We start from the raw sequence: 25,494 nt of genomic DNA, 5'->3' as shown, positions 1-25,494 counted from the left end.
TGCCTCACAGCTTCAGAGAGGTTTAGTAGTCATGATAGGGAAGGCATGGCACAAAGCATGTGCACTGTGGCCAGTCACATGACTACAGACCAGGAAGCAGAGAAATCAACAGGAACCAGGGGCCTTAAAGGCCCACCCCTAATAACCCATGAGCTGATGGACTATATTCCAGATTCAAACCATGACAATGCCTTTTATTGGGGTGGGAGGGTTGTTTTGAGAAAGGGTCTTACTATGTATCTGTAATTGACCTGGAACTCGCTTTGTAGACCAGGCTGGCCTCAAACTCACAGAGATCTGCCTGCCTCTGCCTCTCCCAGGGCTGGAGAGATGGCTCAGTGGTTAATAGCACTGGCTGCTCTTGCAGAGGACCTGGGTTTGTTTCCCAGCTCCACATATCAGTTAACAACTTAATATAACTCCAGTTCCAGGGAATCTGACACCCTCTTCTGGCTTCTGAGGGCATTGCATACACAGGTGAACTTACATGCAGGCAAAACACACAAATTAAAAAAAATTTTTTAAAGGTATGTACCATCACACCTGGTATTGGCTTTCTATTTTTATTTGTGGTGTAGTTTCTCTTTTATGTACCGTTATTTTATGCTTAAAGTTGATTAATTTTAAGAAAAATGTTAAAGGCCAGGTAGATGTGGTGATACACACCTTTAATGCCAGCACTCAGGAGGCAGAGGCAAGTGGATCTATGTGAATTCAAGGCCAGCCTGGTCTACATAGCAAGTTCCAGGCCAATCAGGCTACATATTGAGACCTTGTCTCAAAAAAAAAAAAAGCCACACGTGGTACTACATGCATGCCTTTAATCCCAGCACTCAAGAGGCAGAGGCAGGTGAATCTCTGGGAGACTGAGGCCAACCTGGTCTACATGGCGAGTTCTGGGCCAACTGGAGCTACAGGAAGACCCTGTCTCAAAATAAGTAGTAATATTAGTGTGGTTAGTGTGGAAAACATTAAGATGGTCCCTGTGCATGACTGGCTATGCAGACTATCCACTTAAGTTGCTTAGGATAAACCTTTAATATAATACCTCACAGTTTCTGGCAGCTGCCAGAGCATGAACTAGTGAGAACTTAGTTATGTGGAAAAGGAGACTAAATTCTCAGTCCTCCTGCCTCTGCCTCTTGAGTGCTGGGATTACAGCTGTGCACTACCACACTCATTCCAAAGACCATTTTAGCAGCATAACCCAATACAGTGATCACACCTAGCAAAATTAATTTCTCTCACTCCCCCACATACATGTGTGTATGGGTGCCAGAGGTCAATGTCAGGTGATCTCCTCTATTGCTCTCCACCTCATATTTTTGAGACAGGGTCTCTCATAGAACCTGGACTTAACATTTCATAACTAGACTATTATACTAATATATTACTAGACTGGCTGTCCAATGAGCTCCATGGATCCTCTTCTCTCCACCTCCCAGTGCTGGGGCTATAGATTTGCTCTACCATGCCTAGCTTTTTTTATGTGGGTGCTGGGGATCTGAATTCAGGTCCTTATGATTGCACAGCAAGCACTTTACCCAGTGAGCCCACAAAATTAGTTTCTTTTTTCTTTCTTTTTTTTTCCCTCTTTTTGAGACAGCTGGCCTGGAACTCACTATTTAGACCAGGCTGGTCTTGAACCCACAGAGATCCACCTGCCTCTGCCTCCTGAGTGCTGGGATTAAAGGCATGTACTACCATGCCCGGCCCAAAATTAGTTTCTTATATTTATCTAATACGTGGTTTATTTCTGTTTTCTCCAGTTGTCTTAAAATGGCTTTTTGCTGAATAGTTTATTGCAGATGAGATCTAGATCCTTCATTTGGGTTAATGTTTTATTTTTCTGCGACAGAGTCACATGTAGCCCAGGTTGTCTCAAACTTACTATGTAGCCAGGGATGACCTAGACCTTCTGACTCTATTGCCTCCATCTCTAGAGTGCTGGGCATGCATGACCACGCCTGACTTATGCAGTGCTGGAAATCAAACTCAGGACTTTGTTTATGCTAGGTAAACATTCTAGTAATGGAGCTATATCCCCAGGCTTTATTTTTTCCCCTCAGTTTTTGACAGGTCTTGCTATGCAACCCAGGCTAGACTCAAACACAGTCTCCCTAGTGCTGGAATTACAAGTGTCAGCCACCATGCCCAACTCTAGATAAATGTTGCTATGTCAGCACATGTACCTGTACCTACTAGGTTATGGAAGAATCCATGTTACATGGATATGGAAGAAACATTTCACTTGACTGGGCTCTCTCACATGCCATGTGTCCAGTTTTATAAACTCAGGTTCCTGCACAGGAACACACAGAGGGTTGGGGAGTGGCAGTGGGCAGCCATCAGCAGAACCTAGCCAGGAGAAGGGGAGGCCAGATGGGAGGAGAAGTGGAAGGGAGATGGCTGATGCTAGAAGGTTAGCAGGTGGAGCCCCAAATAGAATGTGAGTATGAGAGAGTGAGCCTGGGGGGTGGGGAGGTTGAGCTTAGAGCCCAGAATCCTTGGGTGGAGTAGCCTCAGGGCAGGATACATGGGGGCTTGTGGCTTTCAACTAGTATCCCTGCCATGCTGCAGGTTCCCACTGAAGGATGGTCCCAGGCTGCAGGCCTGGCTGCGCCACATGGGATGTGAGCACTGGATACCCAGCTGCCATGCAGTGTGCACTTTATACCCTCCTGCTTCCAGTGGTGCTGGGGAGTTCGCTACCTGCGGCCAGATGCAATGCCCTCCATCTTCTCCAGGGCATCACCTGACAAGGTGAGCAGGAGGAGGTCCCCTATGGCAGCTGATCCTTACCTGGGAAATTACTATGGAGTCTGGACCCCAATCTCCCCTCCACCCACCAAAGAAAATCCTTCCTTAAGTCTATCCCTCAGTCTTCCCCTTCTGAGGGAGGTCTCCCTTGGAAACTGGGCCCAGCTCTTCCACCTATAGGAATACATGGCCCTTGGAGAATTGGTCTAGTGCCTCACTCCCACCCCTGTCTTCCAGAGTCAGCAGAGGACCAGGAGCACTAAGAAGCCCATGGCGCTGCTACTTCCCTCCCAGCAAGAAGCTACATCTGTGCCCTGGGAGCCAGCCTGTGCAGCCTCCAGTGCACTTTGTGGTGTTGGGACCCACGTCTGGAGGCCCTGAGGCTGGAACCGCCATGCTCCTGACCCCCTTGTCCCCTCCATCTACTTCTGCAGGCCTGAGGCCTGGAGACCCGGCCCAGCACCCACAAGCCAGGCTGGGGGCCACCCTTGGGGTACTGCAGCAGCGGGTTTTCAGGCTGCAGAGGCACCAGGAGCAGCACCAGGCATAGCTGCAGGCTCTGGAACAGCTGGCACAGCAGCTGTGCAGAGAGAGCCTGCTGGCCCGGGCACTCAGAGGGCCACCATGCCTAGTGAGTGCTGCTGGGACTGGTGCACAGGGCACCTGCTTTACCTTCAGGGTATCTGCAATAAACCAGGGTCCAGTGTTTTAAGGCCTTTCCATGCCTTCAGTGGCTGCAGATGTAAATTCAGCAGTAGAGTCCTTGCCTAGCATGGGCCAGACCCTGGTTTCCAATTTCAGCACCACCAAAACAAACAATAAAAAACTGTGGGCCTGTAATCCTAGCACTTAGAAGGCAGAGGCAGGAGGAACAGCAAGTTCAAGGCCAGTCTGGATTCAGAGGAAGTTCAAGGCTGGCCTAGGCTACATGAGACCCTGTCTCAAACAACAGAAATCTGCCAGTTGCTGGCACCCATTGGTCAGAGCTGACTGATGGCTGCTCCACCTATGAATAATTAGGACACGTTTAGGGAGGTCTTTCTGTGGCAGACACAGTAACTTACTGAAAGCTGTGCTCTTGTCTCATTTTCCAGATATAAAAGCTAAGGCACAGGGTCTTAACTTGCCCAAAGGCAGGCATCAAACAGCAGAGCCAGGAATCAAAACCCTGGCATGTAGCTCCAGAGGGACCAGTCTCCTGTTGGGGAATCCCATACTGGGCTGCTGTAGAGCTTGAGTCTATAGCCCCTCCACAAGTCCTTCCAGGCTTTCCAGATCTAAGTAGCCCTTGTATTTTATTGCTGGGTTGTTGTAGTTTTGGGAGGGAGGAAGAATAAAAAAGAAGCTTGACCACATCTTTCCTCTGCTTAAGACCCCATGGTGGGGGCTGGGACTGTACCTCAGTGATAAAGCATGTGCCTACCATGCCCTAGGTTCAACCCCTAGTACCACCAGAAGAATAAGAATCAAGAAATACATTACCAGTCATGGTGGCGCACACCTTTAATCTCAGCACTTGGGAGTCAGAGGCAGGCTGATCTCTGTTCCATGCCAGCTGGGACTACAGGGAGATGACCCTGTTTCAAAAAGACAAAAAAAAAAGGAAAAAAAAAGAAATACAAAGACCCTATGGTGGATCTTGAGGTCCTAGACTCACAGAAAGGGAGTTCAGAAAGGGGCCCCCATCATACCTCTAGTGGAGTGTCTCCAATCGACAGTCCTTATGTTGGACATACCCCACAGATAAGATTGTTTGGTCTTGACAGTGCTTTAAAATTATTTGTTTCTGGTGGCTCAGTAGATACAGCAGCACTGAGTTCATTTTCCCAGGTCATAGTAGTCAGCAGGAGCTGCCAGTGTGGTTGTGCTCGGGGCTTTGAGACTGTGGCTTGGGTATCTGTAAGACAGTGGGGCTGGGACAGAGCTCAGACTGAGGCCTGGGGCTCTCTGGAGTTGCCAGGGTCCCTGGGCTGACAGTGTCTCTCTCTGGCTGTCTCCATTTAATCCCTCCACCCACTCATTCATCCCATCTCACCATCTCCTCCACATTCACTGTCTTGCTGTCTTCATCTTGCTGTCCCCTCACCTGTCTCCCCATCTCCCCACATCTCTTCATCTACCATCTTTGTGTCCTTGTCTCTCCATGTCTGCCTCCCCCCATCCCCTGGTCTCCTATGTGCTGTCCTCTCCATGAATGCCTGATCTGTTTTCATTGTATGTTTGTGTGTCCCTCTGTCTCCCTTGTGTTCCCTGTTTCTACTGCTTTTTACCTGGAATGGCCCAGCTGCTTGGATCCAAGGAATCTCAAACCTTCACCATCATCTGTGGAGATCCTGGTATAACCATGGTCCTTGCCCAAGGTCCTGTACCTGCTACCCTGGATGCCAAGCCTGAGCCCCTGGATACCAGGATCAGAGGGACAATGTCATGGGACAGGGATAGAAGATGGAAGAAGAGTGATCATCACACCTGACATTTACCAGGCCCTGTTACCCACACCTGGGTCCCACCCCCCTCTGAGGGACCCCTGGAACCTTATTTGTGACTTTGGCCTAAGTTACCTCATCTCCTGGGATGCTCATCCCCTGGAGTGCCCAACCTCTGCTATCCCCAGCTCAAACCTTTGCAGTCTGAGCAACAAGCTCTGAGCAGAACAAGAGTGACTTGTTCAAGGAGTGCTGTGCCTGGTTCTGAAGAGCCCCTGGTGTACTGTGTCAAGCTTGCTGTGGGGTTCGGGACACAGCAGTGAACACAGCCAAAAACCACCCCTGATTTGTACTCATGCCTGCTTGAGTAGAAAGCAAACTAGTAAACTAATAAACCAGATCACCTCAGATCCTGACAAGTGCTCTAAAGACTGAAAAGCTATGATTGACAGAAGGGGTCTATGGCACCTGGATAGGGGGAGGGAGCTCACCCAGAGGGCATGTGGGCTAGTGCCCCAGTGCAAGAATAGCTCTACAGAGGCCCTGACATCTGGGATGTCAGTGTAAGGAAGGCTGTATTGCTCTGGAGAAAACCAAAGGGGATCAGGTACAATTTTAGTAGGGAGAGCAAAGAAGGTGTCACTGAAAACGTAACATGGGTAAAATATCCAGTGGGGCGTGAGGAACCATGTAGGTGTAGAAGTAACAGCAGGAATGCAGGTGTGGCTGCAGTGGAGTGAACAAAGTAAGAAGAGGTGAGGCTGGAGAGAGGACCAGCTGGTTCATGTAGGCCCATCATGGGCTATGATGGACAGCACTGGCAGCTTTTTGGGTGATGGCCATGCAGGGGAATTGAGGTAGGTTTTGCTATGTATTTCCAGGCTAGCCTTGAACTTAAGGCCTTCTTATTCAGCCTCCTAAGTGCTGTGCCATGCTGGTTATCTGGGATAATGTCCCACAAGCAGATGTGTCAGAGTTAAGGAGGGTCCTGATGTGGTCCCTGCGGCTGCATGTAAGAGGGCCAATTCAGGTCAGGTGGAGGGCAGAGAACAGAGCAGACTGTTGCCATGGTCCAGGAATGGGATGAGCAAGTATGAGCCTGGATAGAGGCTGGGAGAGAGGTGGAAGTGGATAAAATTCTGGAACTATCTTAGGGAACTTGGTCCATTAGAAGGAAGAGTAGGCAGTCTCCCAGGCCAGGGTGATTTGGGGGTAGAGCAGGCAAGGCCAGCCTCTGTGTGAGGCAGAGGTGGTCCTGGGCTCCAGAGATACACATTTCTCGAGGGGGGCATCCACCGGCAGGTCTGCTGCAGCAACGGGGCCTTAAGAGCCAGGGTCGACGGATGCCTGGTTGCAAGCTTCAAAACCGTCACTTACTTGCTGTGCCCCTATGAGCAAATGGCTCATTAACCTCTCTCTGGTCCTGGGTGTGTGGTAAGTGATAAGGATGACACAAAATCGCCCCTCTGAGATCCCTTATATGGGGCGAGCACATAAGGAGTGAGGAATGCGATTCCAGAGGGTGGAAACACCCAGCATCGGACTCGGACCACGGTGAACCGCCCTGGTTTGCTGGTCGGCTGGAGACACCTGCTTTGCTAACCGTCTCTTTTCAGCCTTCGTCTCTGCTTCATCTCTCTTTAGTCCCGGTCACATCCTCGGGGGCGGTCTCTCCTTCCTCTCGAGGTTCTGGGTGTCTAGCCCCTTCCCTCTACCTCCAGGTCTCCATCAAGGTTAGCTGTCTCCCAGCATCTCCTCCCCCGCGCCTTGACTCGGCGCATGCGCCGCCCGTGCCCCTCCCTCTCTACCCCCATCCCCCTGCTGGCGTCTGGGCCTCGTCCCCTTCTCTCTGTCTCCCTTTCCTCCCCTATCACTTCCCCCGACACCGACACCCCATAACTCCCTCGGTCTCCTCAGTCCCAGCCTCGCTCTCCAACCGGCGCCACCCGAGGTAAGATGGGAGGCCGGTGAGAAGGGGAGGGGCGAAGCATCCTGCATCCCTAGATAAACAAACCCCGGGAGGGGGCGGCGGAGACCCAGGGGCCTGGCGCAGGAGGAGAAGAATGGGGGCTGGGCCTGAGGGAGGTGGCAGGCGCGGGGCACGTATCCCCAGGCCCTCTGATGGGTAACCTGTGGCCCTATGGTTGCTCGAGATCTAGAATTGGGGACACGGGAACCACCTGGGGTTCTGAGACCTGAAGGCTTGGACCCTAGAGATTGTGAGGCGCCCTCTCTAGCTGGTCTCTGTCTCCAGGGTTTGTCTGAAGGCCGCCCCCCAACTGTCCCGCCCCCTGAGGGCTACTGAGGACCATGACTAAGACAGATCCTGCCCCAATGGCCCCTCCGCCCCGAGGGGAGGAGGAAGAGGAAGAGGAAGAGGATGAGCCCGTCCCTGAAGCCCCCAGCCCCACCCAGGAGCGCCGGCAGAAGCCTGTTGTGCACCCCTCAGCACCTGCTCCCCTCCCCAAGGACTACGGTAACCATTCCCCCTACCCTGGAATCTGGCCTGGAGCCTGGGTTGGTGATATTCAGGCCGAGTTGTGTTGGTGGTGATGGTGGAGGGCATGCTGAAGATGGTCCACAGGAGTCTTAGAGGCAGAGTCCTTTAGACCTCTCCCCTTCGTTAATTATATTCACCTATTGGAGAATTAGAATAATCCTAGCTTCCTGTTCATGCACATCATTCAGTCATTTAGTCATTCAACAAACATTATTTGGAAGCCACTATGAACCTAGCTGTATGCTAGGAAATGGGGCCACAGGACAGAACAAGGTTCTCCCAAGGCTTTGCTGTGAGAGAACTCCCAGGCTTCAATCACAGCCACACAGATATATAATTACAGGACAGGATGAGGTTGTGCTTACCAAGAACAGAATACTGCAAGACCTTTTAAAGACAAGGTTGCCCTTAGGAGATAACATCTGGGGAAGATTCTAGGACCAGACGGGCTTGAGAGAAGTTTGCAGGAGAATTAAGCACAGGACTGAAGGATCTGAGGCAGGAGGGTATGAGGTAGGAGCTGAGGATGGCCAGAGAAACAAAGTGTCTAATCATAGACCCCCCAGTTCTGTACTGTGATGAGACTTCATGATTCCTGCTCTGAGAGACCAAAGTGTGAACAGATAAATAATCATAGGAGTTCAGAATGGAATGAATGCTGTGAAAGAAAAGTAGAGACATAATAGATGACCACGTCCAGCATGAGACAGTAGTGGTAAGGGTGGGTCTTTCTGATGAGGTGCCTTCAGCCTGAGGCCTGAAAAAGGAGGAGCAATCAACCAGCCATAGGTGAGCATGAGAAAGGGTTCCACCCAGAGAAAAGCAAGTGCAAAGGACCTGAGGCAGAAGGAAAGACCACAAAACTGCATTGAGGGAGTAATCAGAATGGAGGTGAAATATTAACCTGGGCCAGATCTGGAAGTGACTTAAGAGCCACACCAAGGACTTTGTGTATATTCTAGATGTGAGTGGGAGAGAGCCGTGTGTGTGTGTGTGTGTGTGTGTGTGTGTGTGTGTGTGTGTGTGTGTACAGGGTATTCAGAAAGAAGGGATTAGGCATGGTGGCATATGCCTTTAATCCCAGCAGAGGCAGGTAGATCTCTGTGAGACTGAGGCCAACCTGGTCTACATAGTAAGTTCCAGGTCAGCTGGGGCTACAGGGAGACAAGCAAAAAAGAAGAGGATGAGGAGGAGGAAGAAGAGGAGGAGGAAGAGGAAGAGGAGGAGGAGGTTTGACAGTCTTTTATTATATTTTTATTTATTATGCATACATGAGCGCCATTGAATGTGTGTAGTCAGAGGATAACTTGAAAAGGTTGGTTCTCTTCTACCTCGCGAGTCCAAAGGATCAAACTCAAGTCAATAAGTTTGGTGGCAAGCTAGTACCTTTATCAGCTGAACCATCTCACCGGCTCTTGATTGACAGTCTTAAAAGCTCTTCCTGGCTTCCGGTTAGACAGAGATGGAGCCCACCAGAGCTGAATGTAGGAGAGAGATTTTAGAAGATGCTGGCTGGGAATTCCCAGCAGCTGTGAGGTTCAGAAAACTAGGCATTAGGTTTAGAGAGTTGGCACTGTGGGGTGGGGCGGGAAGAATGGGATCTGTGGATGTGTCACCCACCAGAAGTGGGTCAGAGGGATGAACTTCAGTCTAATGGAAAAAAGAGAAGAATATGGGGCTAGGGAGATGACTCAGTTGATAAAGTCCTTGCTGTTCAAGCATGAGGACTTGAGTTCAGATCCCCAGCACCCTCGTAAAAAGCTGGGCATGGCTGCATCCACCTGTAATCTCAGTGCTGAGGAGGAACAGAGACAGGAGGATCCCTGGGGTTCACTGACCAGCCAGTCTAGTCAATCAGTGAGCGCCAAGTTCATTGAGAGACACTGTCTGAAAAATAAGGTGGATAGCCTGGTAAGGTGCATGCCTTTAATCTCAGCACTTGGGAGGTAGAGACAGGCAGATCTCTGTGAGTTCCAGGCTAGCTAAATCCTGCTTGTAGAACAAGGGATGGAAATATGGTTTAGGCCAGAGAGAAAGCTGAAGGCGATATATATTGTTCAGTTCATGAATTCAGCAGGCGTCCAGTGAGCCCCTCCTTGCATGCTGTATGCATGCTGTGTGCAGTAGGTATACAGTAGGCATACCTGGCTGTGGGAATAGAGGCATAAGGAAGGCAGGCAAGAAACACTGTGTGTACATGTCAGTGTGAGTGACTAGTGAGAATGGAGGAGAAAGAAAGAGGGAAGAGAAGGGCTTGGGGTATGGTTCAGTGGCAGAGAGGAGGAGAGGGAGAGATACAGACACACAGAGAAAGAAAGGAGGAAAAAATGTTAGGAAGGAACCAACACATTCTGTTAAGTAGGGATATGTGTTATGATAAGACAAATTAGGCAGCATATCCAGAAGGGCAGGGGTACTGATTTAGACTGGTGTGAGGAGGCCTCTCTGGAGGTGACATCTGAGCCAAGACTTGCAAAGCTTTGTGAAGGTCTGAGGGAGGACCGCCCACTTTGGGAAAACAGCAAGTGCAAAGAGACAAGAATTTGCCTGGCACATTGGAAAGACAGAAGGTCGTTGTGGCTGGAGGGGACTGAGGGAGAGGGCAGAGAAGCGAGGGGGCCAGATTGTGCAGGGCCTTGTGCGCCATGGGGAGGACTTTGGACAGTATTCTGAATAGGATGGGAGCCAGGGGAGGGTTGTGAGCCAAGGAAGGCTGTGATGCGAGGGGATGAGGAGGGATTCCTGATTCGCTGTCTTGGAGCACTTCTCTGGGCTGTGTGGGGTCTGATCTGCATTTACTCATCCATTCACCATATAGTGAGTTCCTGCTGAGTGCCACAGAGAACACTTACCAGCATCTAATGTGGGGAGATAGAAGTGTCTCCGGGCCCTATCCTGGCTGGCCACAGGTTGGAGCCTGTTTATTCATGGCTGCATTTTATACGGGTGACACAGAATTTGAAATTTTTCAGTTTTCTTAAGAACTAAGACTTCTGGTATTTTGATTTAAAAAAAATTACCCCCTCTGGAAACTTGACCAAACTGTGTCCTTACTTTTTATGCGAGCATGCTAAGCAAACACTCTATCACTGAGCTAATCCCCAGCATCTAGGTTTTTTTTTTTAAACTTGTTTCCTCTTAATATGCTGTATGAAACCATCATTTTATACAAAGAATATACACCAATAAAAGACTTAAAGTTCTAAAAATATTTTTTTTATTTTATGTGTATGAGTATATTGCCTGCACATACATAAGTGCATCCATGTCATGCAGTGCCCATTGGGGTCAGAAGAGGGTGTCAAATCCCCAGGAATTGGAATTATGGATGGTTGTTAGCTGCCATGTGGGTGCTTTGATTGAACCCAGGTCCTCTGCAAGAACAGCCAGTGCTCTTAACCACTGAGCCATCTCTCCACTCCCAAGTTTAACCTCCAGGCTTAAAGTTTTTTTAATTAAAAAAAAAAAAAGTTGCCAGGCATGGTGGAGCACACCTTTTATCCCAGCACTTGGGAGGCAGAAGCAGGTGGATCTCTGTGAGTTCAAGGCCAGTCTGGTCTGCATAGCAAGTTCCAGGCCAGCTGGGGCTACAGGGAGACCCTATCTCAAAAAAGACCAAACAAAAACAAAAGCAAAAGAAATCCACCACCATCAACAACAACAAATTTTAAATTATGTGTATGTCTGTGTATGGGTATGTGCACATGAATGTGGGTGTCTACAGAGGGCAGAGGTGTCTGATCTTCTTCAGTTACAGGCAGTTATGAGCTGCCCAGTGTGGGTGCTGGGAACACTCCAGACCTCTGCAAGAGTACTAAACACAAGCACACTTAACAGCTGAACTCTTTCCAGCACTCCAGCATCTACTTTGTAGAGACAGGGTTGTATGTAGATCAGCCTGACCTGGTACTCTCCTGGTGTTGGCCTCAAACTTCTAATTCTCCTGCCTTTTCCTCCCAAGTGTTGAGATTATAGGCATGTGCTACCACACCCAACTCACTATGTCTGCCAGGACAACTGGGGGCCAGGGCCTTAGCAGCACCCTTGAATGTTCAGATAGGCAGGTGGAGAACCCCAACCACTCCCTTTTCAAGGTGCAGAGTTTGTTGCTTATAGAAATTGCCTGACCATCCAATTTCTCAGGATACTGGATATCCAGATACTTGTTTGTTTGTTTAGTGAGCCCTCTTGATTTTGCACCCTTGGCTGGCCATCCAGAAAATACCTATGGGTTGACTTTGGCCCTTGTGCCACCATTTTGAATCCATGCTTTGGAGGTTCTTTAAAGTAAAGACCTAGAGCCCCCTTCTGGCAGGATGGAAAGGGGGCTAGGCTTGCCTATGACTTTGGACTTCTCCTTACCCCAGCCTTCACCTTCTTCGATCCCAACGACCCAGCGTGCCAGGAGATTCTGTTTGACCCACAGACCACCATCCCAGAGCTGTTTGCCATCGTCCGCCAATGGGTACCCCAAGTCCAACACAAGATAGACGTCATTGGCAATGAGGTAGGAACACTTAAAGAAGCTGAAGAGGGAGGGGAAGTGGTTCCCTCATTTGGGTAATCCTCCTTGTCCCCTGGTACTCACAGATTCTGCGTCGTGGCTGCCATGTGAACGATCGGGATGGGCTCACCGACATGACACTACTCCATTATGCGTGCAAGGCTGGGGCCCACGGAGTCGGTGAGGGCCCAGACCCCAAAACCTAGGCCCCCAGCCCTGACTCCTTCAAAGCCCCCAGACTCAGGACCTAAGATCCTATCTGGGGCCTGCTGCCCAAGAGCCCAAGTGGTGGCCCAAGGCCCCTGGGGAGCCTTCCCCATGCGCTGGATGCATGCATTGGAGGATGGCTTCCTAGCGGACCCTGGTTCTGTCGCAGGGGACCCCGCGGCGGCCGTGCGCCTCTCACAGCAGCTGCTAGCGCTGGGCGCGGACGTGACCCTGCGCAGCCGCTGGACCAACATGAACGCGCTTCACTACGCTGCCTATTTCGATGTGCCAGATCTCGTGCGAGTGCTGCTGAAGGGAGCAAGGCCTCGGGGTGAGGAGGCCAGGCCTGGATGAGAGGGGTCGGGCCTGGATGATAGAGGAGAGGTTTCACAGGGAAGAGGGTGCCCAGGGTGTGAGGATGTGGGTGCCAGGTCCAGGGCGGGGGAGGACACCCAGGATGAAAGGGTGAGGATGAATGAAGGGCAGGACTAAGGACTGACCAGGAAGGGGGAAGGGATCCAAGGTGACAGAGGGAAGCTGGAGGCAGAAGGCATGGGATGGAACCGGAGGTGTGGGGGTCTGTGGGCTGCAACTCTGTGGAAGGGCCGGGTAGACAAGAGGGGCGTGGCCTACAGAAAGGGGCCGGGCTCTGAGCGGAAGGTGCAGAGATTGCTCACCATAAACCTTCTCTTCCTTGCCCACTCCTTAGTGGTGAACTCCACGTGCAGTGACTTCAACCACGGCTCAGCCTTGCACATCGCTGCCTCCAACCTGTGCCTGGGTGCAGCCAAGTGTTTACTGGAACATGGTGCCAACCCAGCACTGAGGGTACTGTCACCCCGCCCCCTCCTCCCTTTTACCATGTACTTCCCTTCAACAGGCTCTGCAGAGGACAAAGACCACTCCTGAAATGTTACAGAAACCTCTGCACATTCAACAAATGAAACCACAGCTGACAGTCAGTGTTCATTACAAGTCTGTACCAGCCCAGTTTTACAATGGGAATTTCTGATGTCCAGGGTGTGGGGAGACAACATCTCTTTTTAAAAATATTTTATTATTTTTATTTTGTGTGTATGAGTGTATTGCCTGCATGTATGTGAGTGCACCCATCTCATGCCAATGTCTCAGAGGTCAGAAGAGGGTTTCAGGTTCCCCTGGAACTGGAGTTAAGAATGGTTTTTAGCCGTCATGTGGGTGCTAGGAATCGAACCCTGGTCTTCTGCAAGAGCAGTCAGTGCTCTCAACCACTGAGCCATCTCTCCAGCCCCTGACAATATCTCTTTTAGTCCTGGTTGGCTGAAAAGTGGCTGTGTACAAACAACATTTTGAGGGTATGAAGAAATTAGAGTTAGGTCATTAGTGAAAGCATCCTTTTTTTTTGAGGGTCTCACTATATAGCACTGGCTGGCCTGGAGCTCATTATGTATAGTCCAGGCTCTAGCTTCAAACTCACATCGATCCACCTGCCTCTGCCTCCTAAGTGCGGAGATTAAAGACAAGTGCCACCATGCTAAGCCATTCTTTTTGAGCCAGGTTCTCGTGTAGCCCTGGCTAGCCTCAAATTCACTATGTAGGTGATGCTGGCCGTGAACTCCTGATCCTTCTCTCCTGTCCCCCCTTTCCCAAGTGCTGGGATTACAGACATGTACCACCACCCAGCTTCTCAGTATAAACTTTGACCCCGACCTTCCCTCCAGCAGCTCCTATCTGGATACCGGTTTGTTCTGCCGCATTCCTGTCCCTAATATCTTCTGGGGACATGCTCTGCACCTCTGAGACCCTTCCCTTTCCTCTTTGCCCACTGAATCAGAGCTCAAACTGTGACCCTAGGCACAGTGGCGCCTTCTCAGCATAGCTTGGGGGTCTCTGAAAACATAACCTCCTTGAAGGTGTGACCTGCAGTCTGGCAGGTCTCTGGCAGGTCGGCCCTCGTTCTCTATTGGCGCCACCCCTGCCCACCATTGGTGACGTAACTAACACATTCTGGCCCAGGTTCTCAGAGCTAGACTCCATGCCTCTATCTTATTTGTTTCTTTGGAACTGGCCTGGACCAGGTTGACCTCTCACAGAGATCCACCTGCCTCTGCCTCCTGAATGCTGGGATTTAAGGGTATGTGCCACCATGCCCAGCCTGTATCTTTTAAAAAAATTATTCTTCTTTCATGTATATGAGTGTTTTGCCTGCATGCCAATGCCAGCAGAGACCAGAAGAGGGCATACAGTCCCCTGGAACTGGAGTTTTGGAAGGTTGTTAGCCACTCTGTGGGTGCTGGAACCAAACCTGGGTCCTCTGGAACAGCAGCCAGTGCTCTTAACCACTGAGCCATCTCTCTAGCTCCCGGTGTCTGTATCTTAATACCCTATTCCTTTTTATTCCCAAGGTGTGAGCTAGGATAACGCCTGCTTCACTCAGTCTGGGGGCCTGTGGTGTGGTCTCCATAGGGGTATGGCTTATCTCACTGAGTCCCTATTCCCTCTCTTTTCTTTGATGCCCCCCCCCAGAATCGAAAGGGACAGGTGCCAGCGGAAGTGGTCCCAGACCCTATGGACATGTCCCTTGACAAGGCAGAGGCGGCACTGGTGGCCAAGGAGCTGCGAACACTGCTGGAAGAGGCTGTGCCACTATCTTGCACCCTTCCCAAGGTCACACTACCCAACTATGACAACGTTCCAGGCAACCTCATGCTCAGTGCACTGGGCCTGCGCCTGGGAGACCGCGTGCTGCTGGATGGTCAGAAGGTCAGGGCCTGGGGTAGGGGTGGGAGAGGACTCAGCCTCCTCATCCTAAGGAGCTGGGTGCATGGACTGTGGACAGACCCTCCTCTTTGCTACCTCCCAGTCAGTCCATGTCTAAGTGGTTCTCAAGCTGCTTCCTTTCTGCCCCTGGGTCTCTGACCCAGAGGAGGAGACAGATGCATCCCCTGACAGAGACATCCCAGTGCAGCATCACTCTGCACACTTATACTCCCCTGGGGGTCTTGTGGCCCACTTAGACCCTCAGAGTGCTCAGGACCTTTACTGGGATGGTATAGGTGGAGCATCTGTCTGGAAGATCAATGGTCCAAGGGAAGAGAAGCAGAAAGTGCCTATAGATGTACAGGGGGAGGGGCAGAGAAAATCTCCCATCATCCAAACCTCCCAGCTTTCATTCTTTTGCCTGGTGTCTCTTGGAGCTCTGCTGGTAATGAAAAAGACAATGATGTGCGGATCATTTCCAGTGGCAGCGAGCGCTGTGAAAACCATTCAGTGCTTTAGTGCATTTAGGAAACTGTTCCTGGCTGGAGGCAGAGGTGACTTTAGCTGGAGTAGTCAAGGAAAGCTTCCCTGAGGAGGTGATGTCCAAATGAAGAGAGAAAGTAGCTCACAGCAGTATGAAGACCCAGGAGTCGGGAAGGGACAGTGTGAGAGCATAGGAGGTATGGGAAAAAGGATCCAGAAGAGGCTGGATCACACCAGACCTGCAGGCTCCTGAAAGGAACTGGGATTTTGTTTCTTATCCAATGAGAAACGATACAACCCATTTGGATTTTGGTTTTTTATTTCTTATTATTTTTATTTTATGTATATGAGTGTTTTGCCTACATATATGTAAGTGCACTATGTATGTGCAATGCCTGAGGAGGCTAGAAGAGGGCATCCCCTAGAACTGGAATTAGAGATCCCCTAGAACTGGAATTAAGGACGATTGCTAGCTGCCATGTGGGTGCTGGGAACTAAACCAGGTCCTCTGTGAGAGCAGCCAGTACTCTTAACTGCTGAGCCATCTCTCAGTCCCATGTTTTGTTTCTTAGTCAAGAGTTCATGGGGCTGGCAGGATGGCCCAGTGGGTAAAGGTGCTTACAGTACAAGTCTGGTGATCCCTATGCAAAGATGGAAGGAGAGAATTGACTCCTCAAATTTGTCCTCCAATCTCCACATCTACACCATGGCATGTGCACCCCCCAATAATGATGATGATGATGATGATGATGATGATGTTTTTAAAGAGTTCAGTATATCCCATCCAGAAAGCTTTCCTATACACAATCTAACCAAACACATTGGCTGATTTGAGGGTATGACTTGGCTCTTACCATTTTACACCCTAAAAAACTAAGAGGCTCAAAGAGATGAAGCTCTTTATCAAAAGACATAGAATACTACTACTGCTGTTAGAGACCCAGCTTAGCTCGGGCCCAGCTTGCCCAGGTTTAGCTTTGTCACGTATTAGCAAAGAGTCCTGGATAGTGATTCCATCTTTGGGTGTCAGTTTCTCCACTTATAAATGGGGGTAATGATAGTGTCCACCTCAGGGGGGTTGAGAGAGGCTTACTGTAAGTGTCAAGGCCTTTTGAACAGCCTGGTATCTACTAAATGCTCTTTGTATGCAAGCACCATTCCATCCCTCATACCAATCAGAATCAGTGCTGTTCATTAATCCACTTATTGATTGATTGATTGATGGGTTGATTGCTGGTGATGGAGCCAGAACATCATGCATGGTAGGCAAGCACTCGGCCACTGAGCTTTATCTCCAGTGCCAATTACCCCATTTTCTAGAGGACAAACTAAGGGGTAGGGGTGAGGGCTAGGGTTGTAGCTCAGTGGTAGAGCACTTGCCTAGCTAGTGTTCTTGAGGCTCTGGGTTCCTCCCTCAGCACTACAAAGAAGAAAAATGACCATGTGTGGTAGTGCATGTCTGTAATCCAATGGTGGGTGGGGGTGGGGTGGGGTGGGCAGAGGCAGGAGGATCTGAAGTTCAAGGTCATTCTCAGCACCATTGAGTTTGAAGTCAGCCTGTGCTAATGGAGGCCCCATTTCAAATAAATAAATTAACAGATAAGGGACTATAATGTGGTGGAAGTGAGGGAGCCTTTCAGGATTATAGCAACCACAATCACAGACTCCCTGCATCTTATTTATTTGCATTGAAAATGTTATACAGCTGGGCTTGGTGCACACCTTTAATCCCAGCACTCAGGAAGCAGGGGCAGGCGAATCTCTGTTGTGAGATTGAGGCTAGCCTGGCCCTGTCTCAAATACAAAACAAGGACAGAACAAAACAAAATGTTGCCAGGCATGGTGGTGCATGCCTTTAATCCTAGCACTCAGGAGGCAGAGGCAGGTGGATCTCTGAGTTTGAGGCCACCCTGGTCTAAATAGTGAGTTCCTGGACAACTGGGACTACAGGGAAATCCTGCCTCAAAAAGACAAAAAAAAAAAAAAAAAAAAAAAAAAAAAAAGAAGAAAAAAATGTGTTCTTCAAACCCCTTAAGGTAGGTGTGATGTCAGTGCCAGAAATCCTAGCACTGGGGAGACTAAGGAGGATCAAGAGTTCCAGGGGCTGGAGAGATATAGCTCAGTGGTTAAGAGCACTGGCTACTCTTGTAGTGGACCTGGGTTCAGTTCCCAGCACCCACATGGTGGCTAATGGACTAAAGCTCCAACTCTAGGGGATCTGACACCCTCTTCTGGCCTCTGTGAGCACTGAATGCACAAAGTACATTTACATATATACATACATAACACTCATACACATAAAATGAAATTTAAAAATAGTTTTAAGCTAGCCTGTGCAACATATTGTGACCATGTCTCAAATTAAACCAGACAAAGTCCCACACTCTTTTAATTCTAGCACTTGGTTGAGGTTGAGGCAAGAGGATAAGGAGTTCAGAGTCATCCTGAGCTACATCTGGAGTTCCAGGCCAGGTCAGCCTTGAATACATGAGACCCCATCTTTAAAAAGGTGTGGGGGGGGGGGACTGGAGAGCTTGCTCAGTGGTTAAGAGTACTGACTGTTCTTGCAGAGGACCTGGGTTCAAATCCCAGCACCCACATGGTGGCTAACAAGTGTGCATGACACGGGTGCACTTATACACCTGCAGGCATAACACTCATACACATAAAATTTAAATTAACTAATTTAAAAAGGTGGGCTGGAGAGATGGTTCAGTGGTTTAGAGCACTGGCTAGTCTTGCAGAGGACCCAGGTTCAGTCACCAGCACCCACCTGGTGGCTAACAACCATCCATAACTCCAGTTCCAGGGGATCTGATGCCCTCTTCTGACTTCTGCAGCCACTGCACAACACAGATGCACTTACATACATTCAGGTAATACACTCATACACATAAAAAATAAAAATAATAATTCTTTTGTTGTCTTTTTCAGACAGGGTCTCCCCAGCTGGTCTGGAACTCACTATGTAGACCAGGCTGGCCTTGAACTCACATAGATTTGCCTGCCTTTGCCTCCTGAGTGCTGAGATTAAAGGCCACCACGCCCAACAAAAGTAAAAAGATAAAAAAACCCAGCTGGTTCTCTTGCAGAGGACCCAAGTTCGGTTGCCAGCATCCACAGTTGTCTGTAATTCTCATTCTAGGGGCTCTACTGCCCTCTTCTGACCTTCATGGGTATTGCATGCACATAAAACAAATGGCTGGGCGTGGTAGCACACACTAATCCCAGCAGAGAGCAGGCCAGCCCCTACATAGTAAGTTCCAGGCCAACTGGGGCTACAGGGAGACCTTGTCTCAAAAAGACCAAAAATTAATTAATTAATTTTAAAAGGGGGGAAAAAAACCAACAAAAATTTGCTTCCAGACATTCACCTGGGTGTGTTACCACCCATGTTTTCTAGATCCCCTAACCAGTTACAGTGGGTAAACACCCCCACTTGCTGCTCTGTTAGTACCTGCTCTGGTGGCTATAACTGCTCCATGACAAGCCTGCCCATTAGACCAGGACATGGTAGACAGGTCCTGGGTCTGTGCTGTACAATAAAGCAGACACAGCCATGAGCACTTGAAATTTGGCAAGGGAAATACATTTTTTTCAAATTTATTTATTTTTGAGATACGGTTTCTTTGTATACCCCACACTGCCATCAAACTTGGTAGTAATCCTCCTGCCAAATGTGCACCACTATCCCTAGTTCAAACATATTTTTAATTGAGACAGGGTCTCACTCTGTAGCCTAGGTTGGCCTGGAACTGGCTTGGAACCTAGGTTGGCCTTGAGCTTGCTACAGTCTTCCTGCCTCAGTCTCTTAAGTGCTGGGATTGCAGGTGTGAGTTGCCAGACTTGACAATTTTTAGTTTAAATCATCACTGTGGCTGGTGACTATTTACTGTATTAGATAGGACAGCTCTTTTAACAGTCTTTTTTGCTTATGGCACCTGGGATGGAACCTAAGGCCTTGTGTATGGTAGGTAACCACTCTGACATTGAGTCAAACCCCAGTCCCACTAACAGCCTTTATCAAGTGAATATAATCTTTGTTCCCATTTGGTAGATAAGGAAACTGAGACACTAGTCAGTAAACGATGGTGTCAGAGCTGAGATTTGAGCCTGGCTCTATCCTGCTGTGCAGCCTGTGTGTCAGTGACCCACCATGGCCTCCCAAGGGCTCTGTCCAAGCCATATCTTGCTTGTCTCCCCAGACGGGCACACTGCGGTTCTGTGGGACCACGGAGTTTGCCAGCGGCCAGTGGGTAGGCGTGGAGCTGGATGAACCTGAGGGCAAGAACGATGGCAGTGTTGGGGGTGTCCGCTACTTCATCTGCCCTCCCAAGCAGGGTCAGTCTCTGCTGGGCCCAGGAGGGTGGGATGGGGGTACATTCAGTCCTTCTGATGCTGCTCTCTGAGTAATGGGGGTGGGGGTGGGAGCACAGCCAAGGGCAAGGGCACAGCAATACAAAGCCCAGGCTCTGCCTCCTCCCCAGGTCTCTTTGCTTCTGTGTCCAAGATCTCCAAGGCAGTGGATGCAGCCCCCTCATCTGTCACCTCCACACCCCGGACTCCCCGGATGGACTTCTCCCGTGTCACTGGCAAAGGCCGAAGAGAACACAAAGGTCAGGGAAGGGGTAGTCCTAGGGATAGGAGGAGCCAGCCTTGGGAACATGGGGCAGCTCAGCTTCTGTGGGTTGGTTTTTCCTCAACTCCAGTTTCAGAGGATAAGCTCTGAGTTCCTACTTCCATAACTCAGTTTCTCTTTCGGCTCAGTACTAGCCCAACCCATCTTTTTACAAAATTTATTATTTTTATTTTATATGTATGAGTGTCTTGCCTGCATGTATGTCAGTGCACCCATGTCATGCAATGCCCGTGGAGGTCAGAAGAAGGCGTCAGATCCCCTGGAACTGGAGTTACAAACAGTTAACTGTCATGTGGGTGCTGGGAATTGAATCCGGGTCCTCTGCAAGAACAGTCAGTGCTCTTAGCTGCTGAGTCATCTCTCCAGTCACCCCCCCCCCAGCTTTTGGAAGGACCTCTGGGGTTCCTTGTCTTTTGTGACTTAGTTTCTCCTTAGGCCCAAAGACCTCTTCCAATTTTAGGCAAGAATCTGCTCTAGAGGTTCCCGTTCCAGAAGTCTCTGGTTTTGTGACTAGAGACACAAAACCAAATTTGCCTTCATTTTATTTACTTTTTCTTTCTGTGTGGTGTATGTGTGTGTACATGTTCATATATGTATGTATATGTACTTGTGGGTACAAGTATATGCACATTTATATCTTATTATTTTTATTTTATGTGTATGAGTGTATTGCTTGCATGTAGTTAGGCATGCCCATGTCATGCAATGCCCACAGAGGTCAAAAGAGGATATCGGCGTCAGATCCCCTGGAATGGAGTTTGGGTGCTGGGAACTGAACCCAGATCCTCTGCAAGAGCAGCCAGTGCTCTTAACCACTGAGCCATCTCTCCAGTCCCCACCCCCATCCTTTTTTTTTTTTTTCTTTTGAGACAGGGTCTCTTTGTAGCCCCAGCTATCCTGGAACTCACTATGTAGACCAGGCTGGCCTTGAGCTCAGAGATCTGCCTGCCTCTGCCTCCCGAGATTAAAGGCCAGCTCCAGCTCCTTACTTTTTATCTTTATCTTCTACCTTCAGGAAAGAAGAAATCCCCCTCTTCCCCATCTTTGGGCAGCCTGCAGCAGCGTGAGGGGGCCAAGGCTGAAGTTGGAGACCAAGTCCTTGTCGCAGGCCAGAAGCAGGGGATTGTGCGGTTCTACGGGAAGACCGACTTTGCTCCAGGTGAGGGTGGGGGGACTCTGGGCTGGGGGCCAGGCAGGGCCTTGAGGCCTCCTGACAACACTCTGCTGCAGGTTACTGGTATGGCATCGAGCTGGACCAGCCCACAGGCAAGCATGATGGCTCTGTCTTTGGCGTCCGGTACTTCACCTGTGCCCCACGGCATGGGGTCTTTGCACCAGCATCCCGCATCCAGAGGTGAGCCCTGTTCTGCCCCTCAACTCAGAGGGCCACCCAGAGCCCTGGTTGACCCTCATCTCTTGCTCTTTCCTTTGGGCTCCCCTGGGCTCAGCTCTTGGCCCCTCATGGCTCTGACTTCTCTCTGTGCCTCCCTAGGATTGGTGGATCTACTGAGTCCCCTGGAGATAGTGTTGGAGCCAAAAAAGTGCATCAAGTGACAAGTGAGTTCAGGGCTGGGGTGCAGGGAAGAGAGTGAGTCTGGGGATGGGAAGAGGGTTGTAGTTCTTATACATGTTGGTGACAGTCTGGCATTTAATTGAGTACATGGAACCCAGAAAAATAGGACACAGGGTCCCAAAGAAGATAGATATGGTAGGATATGGGGAAGTTAATAAGGTTGTGAGGGCTAGGAGTGCTGTTCAGTAGTAGAGCACTTCCTAGAATCTACCAGTGAGGCGACTGGGGGCATGGCTCAGTGATAGAGTGTTTGCCTAGAATCTCCCAGTGAAGGGCTGGGGGTGGGCTCAGTGGTAGAGCACCCGCCTAGAATCCCCCAGTGAGGGGCTGGGGGCATGGCTCAGTGATAGAGCACCTGCCTAGAATCCCCCAGTGAGGGGCTGGGGTGTGGCTCAGTGATAGAGCACCTGCCTAGAATCCCCCAGTGAGGGGCTGGGGGTGTGGCTCAGTGGTAGAGCACCTGCCTAGAATCCACCAGTGAGGGGCTGAGGGCTGTGGCTCAGGGCCTAGCATGTATGAGGTCATGGGTTCCATTCTCCACTCAGAGAAAAACAAAAACCACCTGTAAAACCAACACTCATGGAGTTGAGGTGAGGATCACAAATTTAAGATTAACCTCAGCTACATAGTGAGACCACTTTAGAAAACCCAACTCAAGGCTCTAAGAAGGCATTCGGAATGTGGAGGTATTAGACCTTACTGAGAGGGTGTTGGGGACGCAGGTAGTTAGTTCCAGGGGGACCTGACAGGCATTAATGACAACAGATCTGGGTGGCCATTGGAAATGAAGGAATCCAGGTAGTTCCTGGGGACAGTAGATATGACAGAGTTGGGTGGGTATTGAGGACACAATTGAGTCTGTTGTTCCTTCACCTCAGTCCTGGCCTTTTTTTCCAGTGACACAACCCAAACGCACCTTCACCACAGTCCGGACCCCGAAGGACATTGCATCAGAGAACTCTATCTCCAGGTGTGTGGCCAACTAGTCTTGGCAGATGTCAGAGAGATTCACAAAGCCATTGGATATGGAGGTCCAGAGCACTAGTTGGGGCTAGGTTGTGACTAAACTGGATATGGTAGTGCATGCCTATAATCCCAGCACTAAGAGGGCCGGTGAATCAAGAGTTCCAGCCTGGGCTACATAATGAGACCATGTCTCACAAAACCCATAACGAAAAAAGAAGAGAGAGCCAGGTATGGCAGCTCACACCTGTAATTGTAGTACTAGAGAGACTGAGGCAGATGGATCACCCCGAGTTTGAGGGCAGGCTGGGCTACATAGTGAGACCTGAAAAAGAAAACAAGAAAAGCCAGGCATGGTGGCACATGACTTTAATCCCAGCACTTGGGAGGCAGAGGCAGGTGGGTCTTTGTGAGATGGAGGCTAGCCTGGTCAACATATCAAGTTCCAGGTCAGCTGGGGCTAAGGGTCACACCTCCAGAGTATGACCTGACTATCCCCTGTCTCAAAAAGAGCAAAATAAAAAATAAAAAAAAATTAAAAAATTAAAAAAAAATAAAAGGAAAAATTGTGACTAGTAAGCATTCCAAGAAAACAATCTTTAGGACATAGGGTTTGACACTGACTTCTGGAGACTTCAGCATTTAGGGGCAGGTGAAGAAAGAAGAAGCCCTCCACCCTACATAAGCCTCTTGGCCCAGCCAGAGGCAGCGTGCCAGTCTTAGAAACGGGGGGTGATGGAGGCAGACGTGTCCACACCTGTATCTCCATGTGACCTGGCTTTCCCCTTTCAGGTTACTCTTCTGCTGCTGGTTCCCCTGGATGCTGAGGGCAGAGATGCAGTCTTAGAGGCCCTGGCTACCCAGCAAATGAGACAGAGTCCCCTCTAGCATCTCCTGACACAAGGAGCCCCCAGCCACCCTGAGATAGAGATTCCCAGTAACACCTCCAGAATAGAGACCCCTGTTAGCCAGCCCTCAATTACTGAGGTCCCATTATTAACATATCCCCCATGACAACCCTCCCAGATACAGACCCCATGTCACCCTGAAAGAGATTTCCCTGAGTAGCACCTTCAGGCTAGTCCCTGTCCCCTACTTCTCAGAACAGATCCCCCAATAAACAGATTTCCACCTCACCCCAAGTGATGGTGACCCTCTCCATAATGCTCCACAACAAAACATTCCTGAGTTACCCACCAGTGGCTCAGAGTCCCATGAATGAAGACCCCTCTCTCTCCTTTCTCCTTAAACATAGGTCACACCTCCAGAGTAGCCGACCATGTCACTATTCCCATTTAACATCAGTCTCCTCAAGATGTTGTGACCTCAGGTCAGCTTAAAGCCCTTACACGTTAATCTGAGATGCCCTCCATTCACAGAGCCCCTTGTTCTTACCCCTAAAGAGACCCACTTAACCAGCACACCGTCACTTCCAATTTACAGACACCAAAATAGTCCTGGAAGTGTGAATTACAGGACTCCAAGTCTTCCTGCCCTCTGTACCCTCAAGAAACCCCCAGTGCCTTGTATGAAGCCCACTCCACATGGCCCACAGTCTCTGTGCTGGCCAAGGCTCCCAGAAAATTCTCTATTTTTTAAAAAAGTAATGACTTCCCCTTTGGGGGGAATCCCAAAATTTGGAGACCCCATTCTGGAACTCTGGGGAGGCCAAATTCCAGAGTATGTATATCCCCAACTTCCCAAGCCCTACAGTCCCTAGAAGACCCCCGAGTTTCTAAATCCCAGGACCCCAAAATCATATCTAAAATCCCAGGAACCCCAAATCCCAGAACCCCCAAATCCCCACAGAATCCCACATTTTAAAATCTAATTCCAAACCCTCAGGAAACCCCAATCATGAGGTCCTTAAGACTGGGATGGAGGCGTCTGCTGTCAGGACGTGCATTCCAGGCTCCCAGGACACCTCAGAACCTATTTACAGGCACCAGGAGACCCCAAATAGGAAGTCCCATCGTTGGGACAAAAATAGAGGACTTCAATGCCCTCATTCCATGGTTCTACAGATCTACAAAACCCCAAACTCTTAAGAGGCCCAGTCCCAAGGGAACCCCCAAATCCCAAAGCTTCCATCTCTAATATGTGGAGGGCCACAGGACCCCAAATCTTGGAGTCCCAATTTCAATCTACCTTCCGGTCACAGGTCCAAGACACTAAATCAGAGTCATTGGCCCCAAAGGACCTCACAGCACTTGGGCCAGACCAACAGCCTGAGGGAGAACCTGATGGCCCCATGGGTCCAGAGCGGACCTGGGGTTCTGACCACCAAGGACAGCTCACGACTGCCCCTTCACTGCATGTCCCCAAGCTCAGCATGACCCCTGTCCTCTTCAATAAAGACGTTTCTATGGCTTTCCTGTGTCGAGTCACTGGGGGTTACAGCGCTGACCCCGTGGGATGGATGGAGGAAGAAAGCCATCATCAGTGTGGCCTCCCTGCGGCAGGGCCACAGGACCGACGGCCGGCCTAGGGGAAGTCCAACCACCCCATATTTCCCCCCGCCCCGCCCCCCCGCCCCCCCCCCGGCACTGTTCTCCTCCGTCTCCACTCAGCTCTGTGGCTCGGGTCGGTTTGGCAGGAACCAGACCCGTCCCTCCTGGACTTCCATTGGCTCAGCGGCCAGGAGTCGCAGCCTCTACCTGGGCGCCGATGGGGGGAGGGGTGTGTGTGTGTAAGAGCGTG

General features: G+C 50.0%; 2 protein-coding genes across 2 annotated transcripts; both read left to right on the top strand.

Moving 5' to 3' along the window:
- Positions 1-2,611: 2,611 nt before the first annotated feature.
- On the top strand, positions 2,612-5,507 carry Thap8 (THAP domain containing 8). Its single transcript, XM_029561099.1, is given in 5 exon segments — positions 2,612-2,654; positions 2,657-2,763; positions 2,998-3,083; positions 3,085-3,469; positions 4,958-5,507. Coding segments are annotated over 5 exon segments (882 nt in total). The 5' UTR covers positions 2,612-2,626; the 3' UTR covers positions 5,234-5,507.
- A 1,471-nt stretch (positions 5,508-6,978) lies between these two features.
- Positions 6,979-25,164, top strand: Clip3 (CAP-Gly domain containing linker protein 3). The gene is made up of 14 exons (XM_008828066.3): positions 6,979-7,137; positions 7,441-7,662; positions 12,054-12,193; positions 12,277-12,370; positions 12,567-12,728; positions 13,107-13,225; positions 14,903-15,139; positions 19,825-19,960; positions 20,107-20,235; positions 21,274-21,417; positions 21,489-21,612; positions 21,751-21,815; positions 22,729-22,801; positions 23,587-25,164. The coding sequence occupies exons 2-14, from the start codon at positions 7,497-7,499 to the stop codon at positions 23,639-23,641; spliced, it is 1,644 nt and encodes a 547-aa protein (XP_008826288.1). The 5' UTR covers positions 6,979-7,137; positions 7,441-7,496; the 3' UTR covers positions 23,642-25,164.
- Positions 25,165-25,494: the final 330 nt, after the last annotated feature.

Source organism: Nannospalax galili, unplaced genomic scaffold (assembly GCF_000622305.1).
Source record: "Nannospalax galili isolate Female #2095 unplaced genomic scaffold, S.galili_v1.0 scaffold833, whole genome shotgun sequence".
Taxonomy (NCBI): Eukaryota; Metazoa; Chordata; class Mammalia; order Rodentia; family Spalacidae; genus Nannospalax; species Nannospalax galili.
Note: the sequence above shows the minus strand (reverse complement) of the source record. Positions and strands in the feature narration are given on the sequence as shown.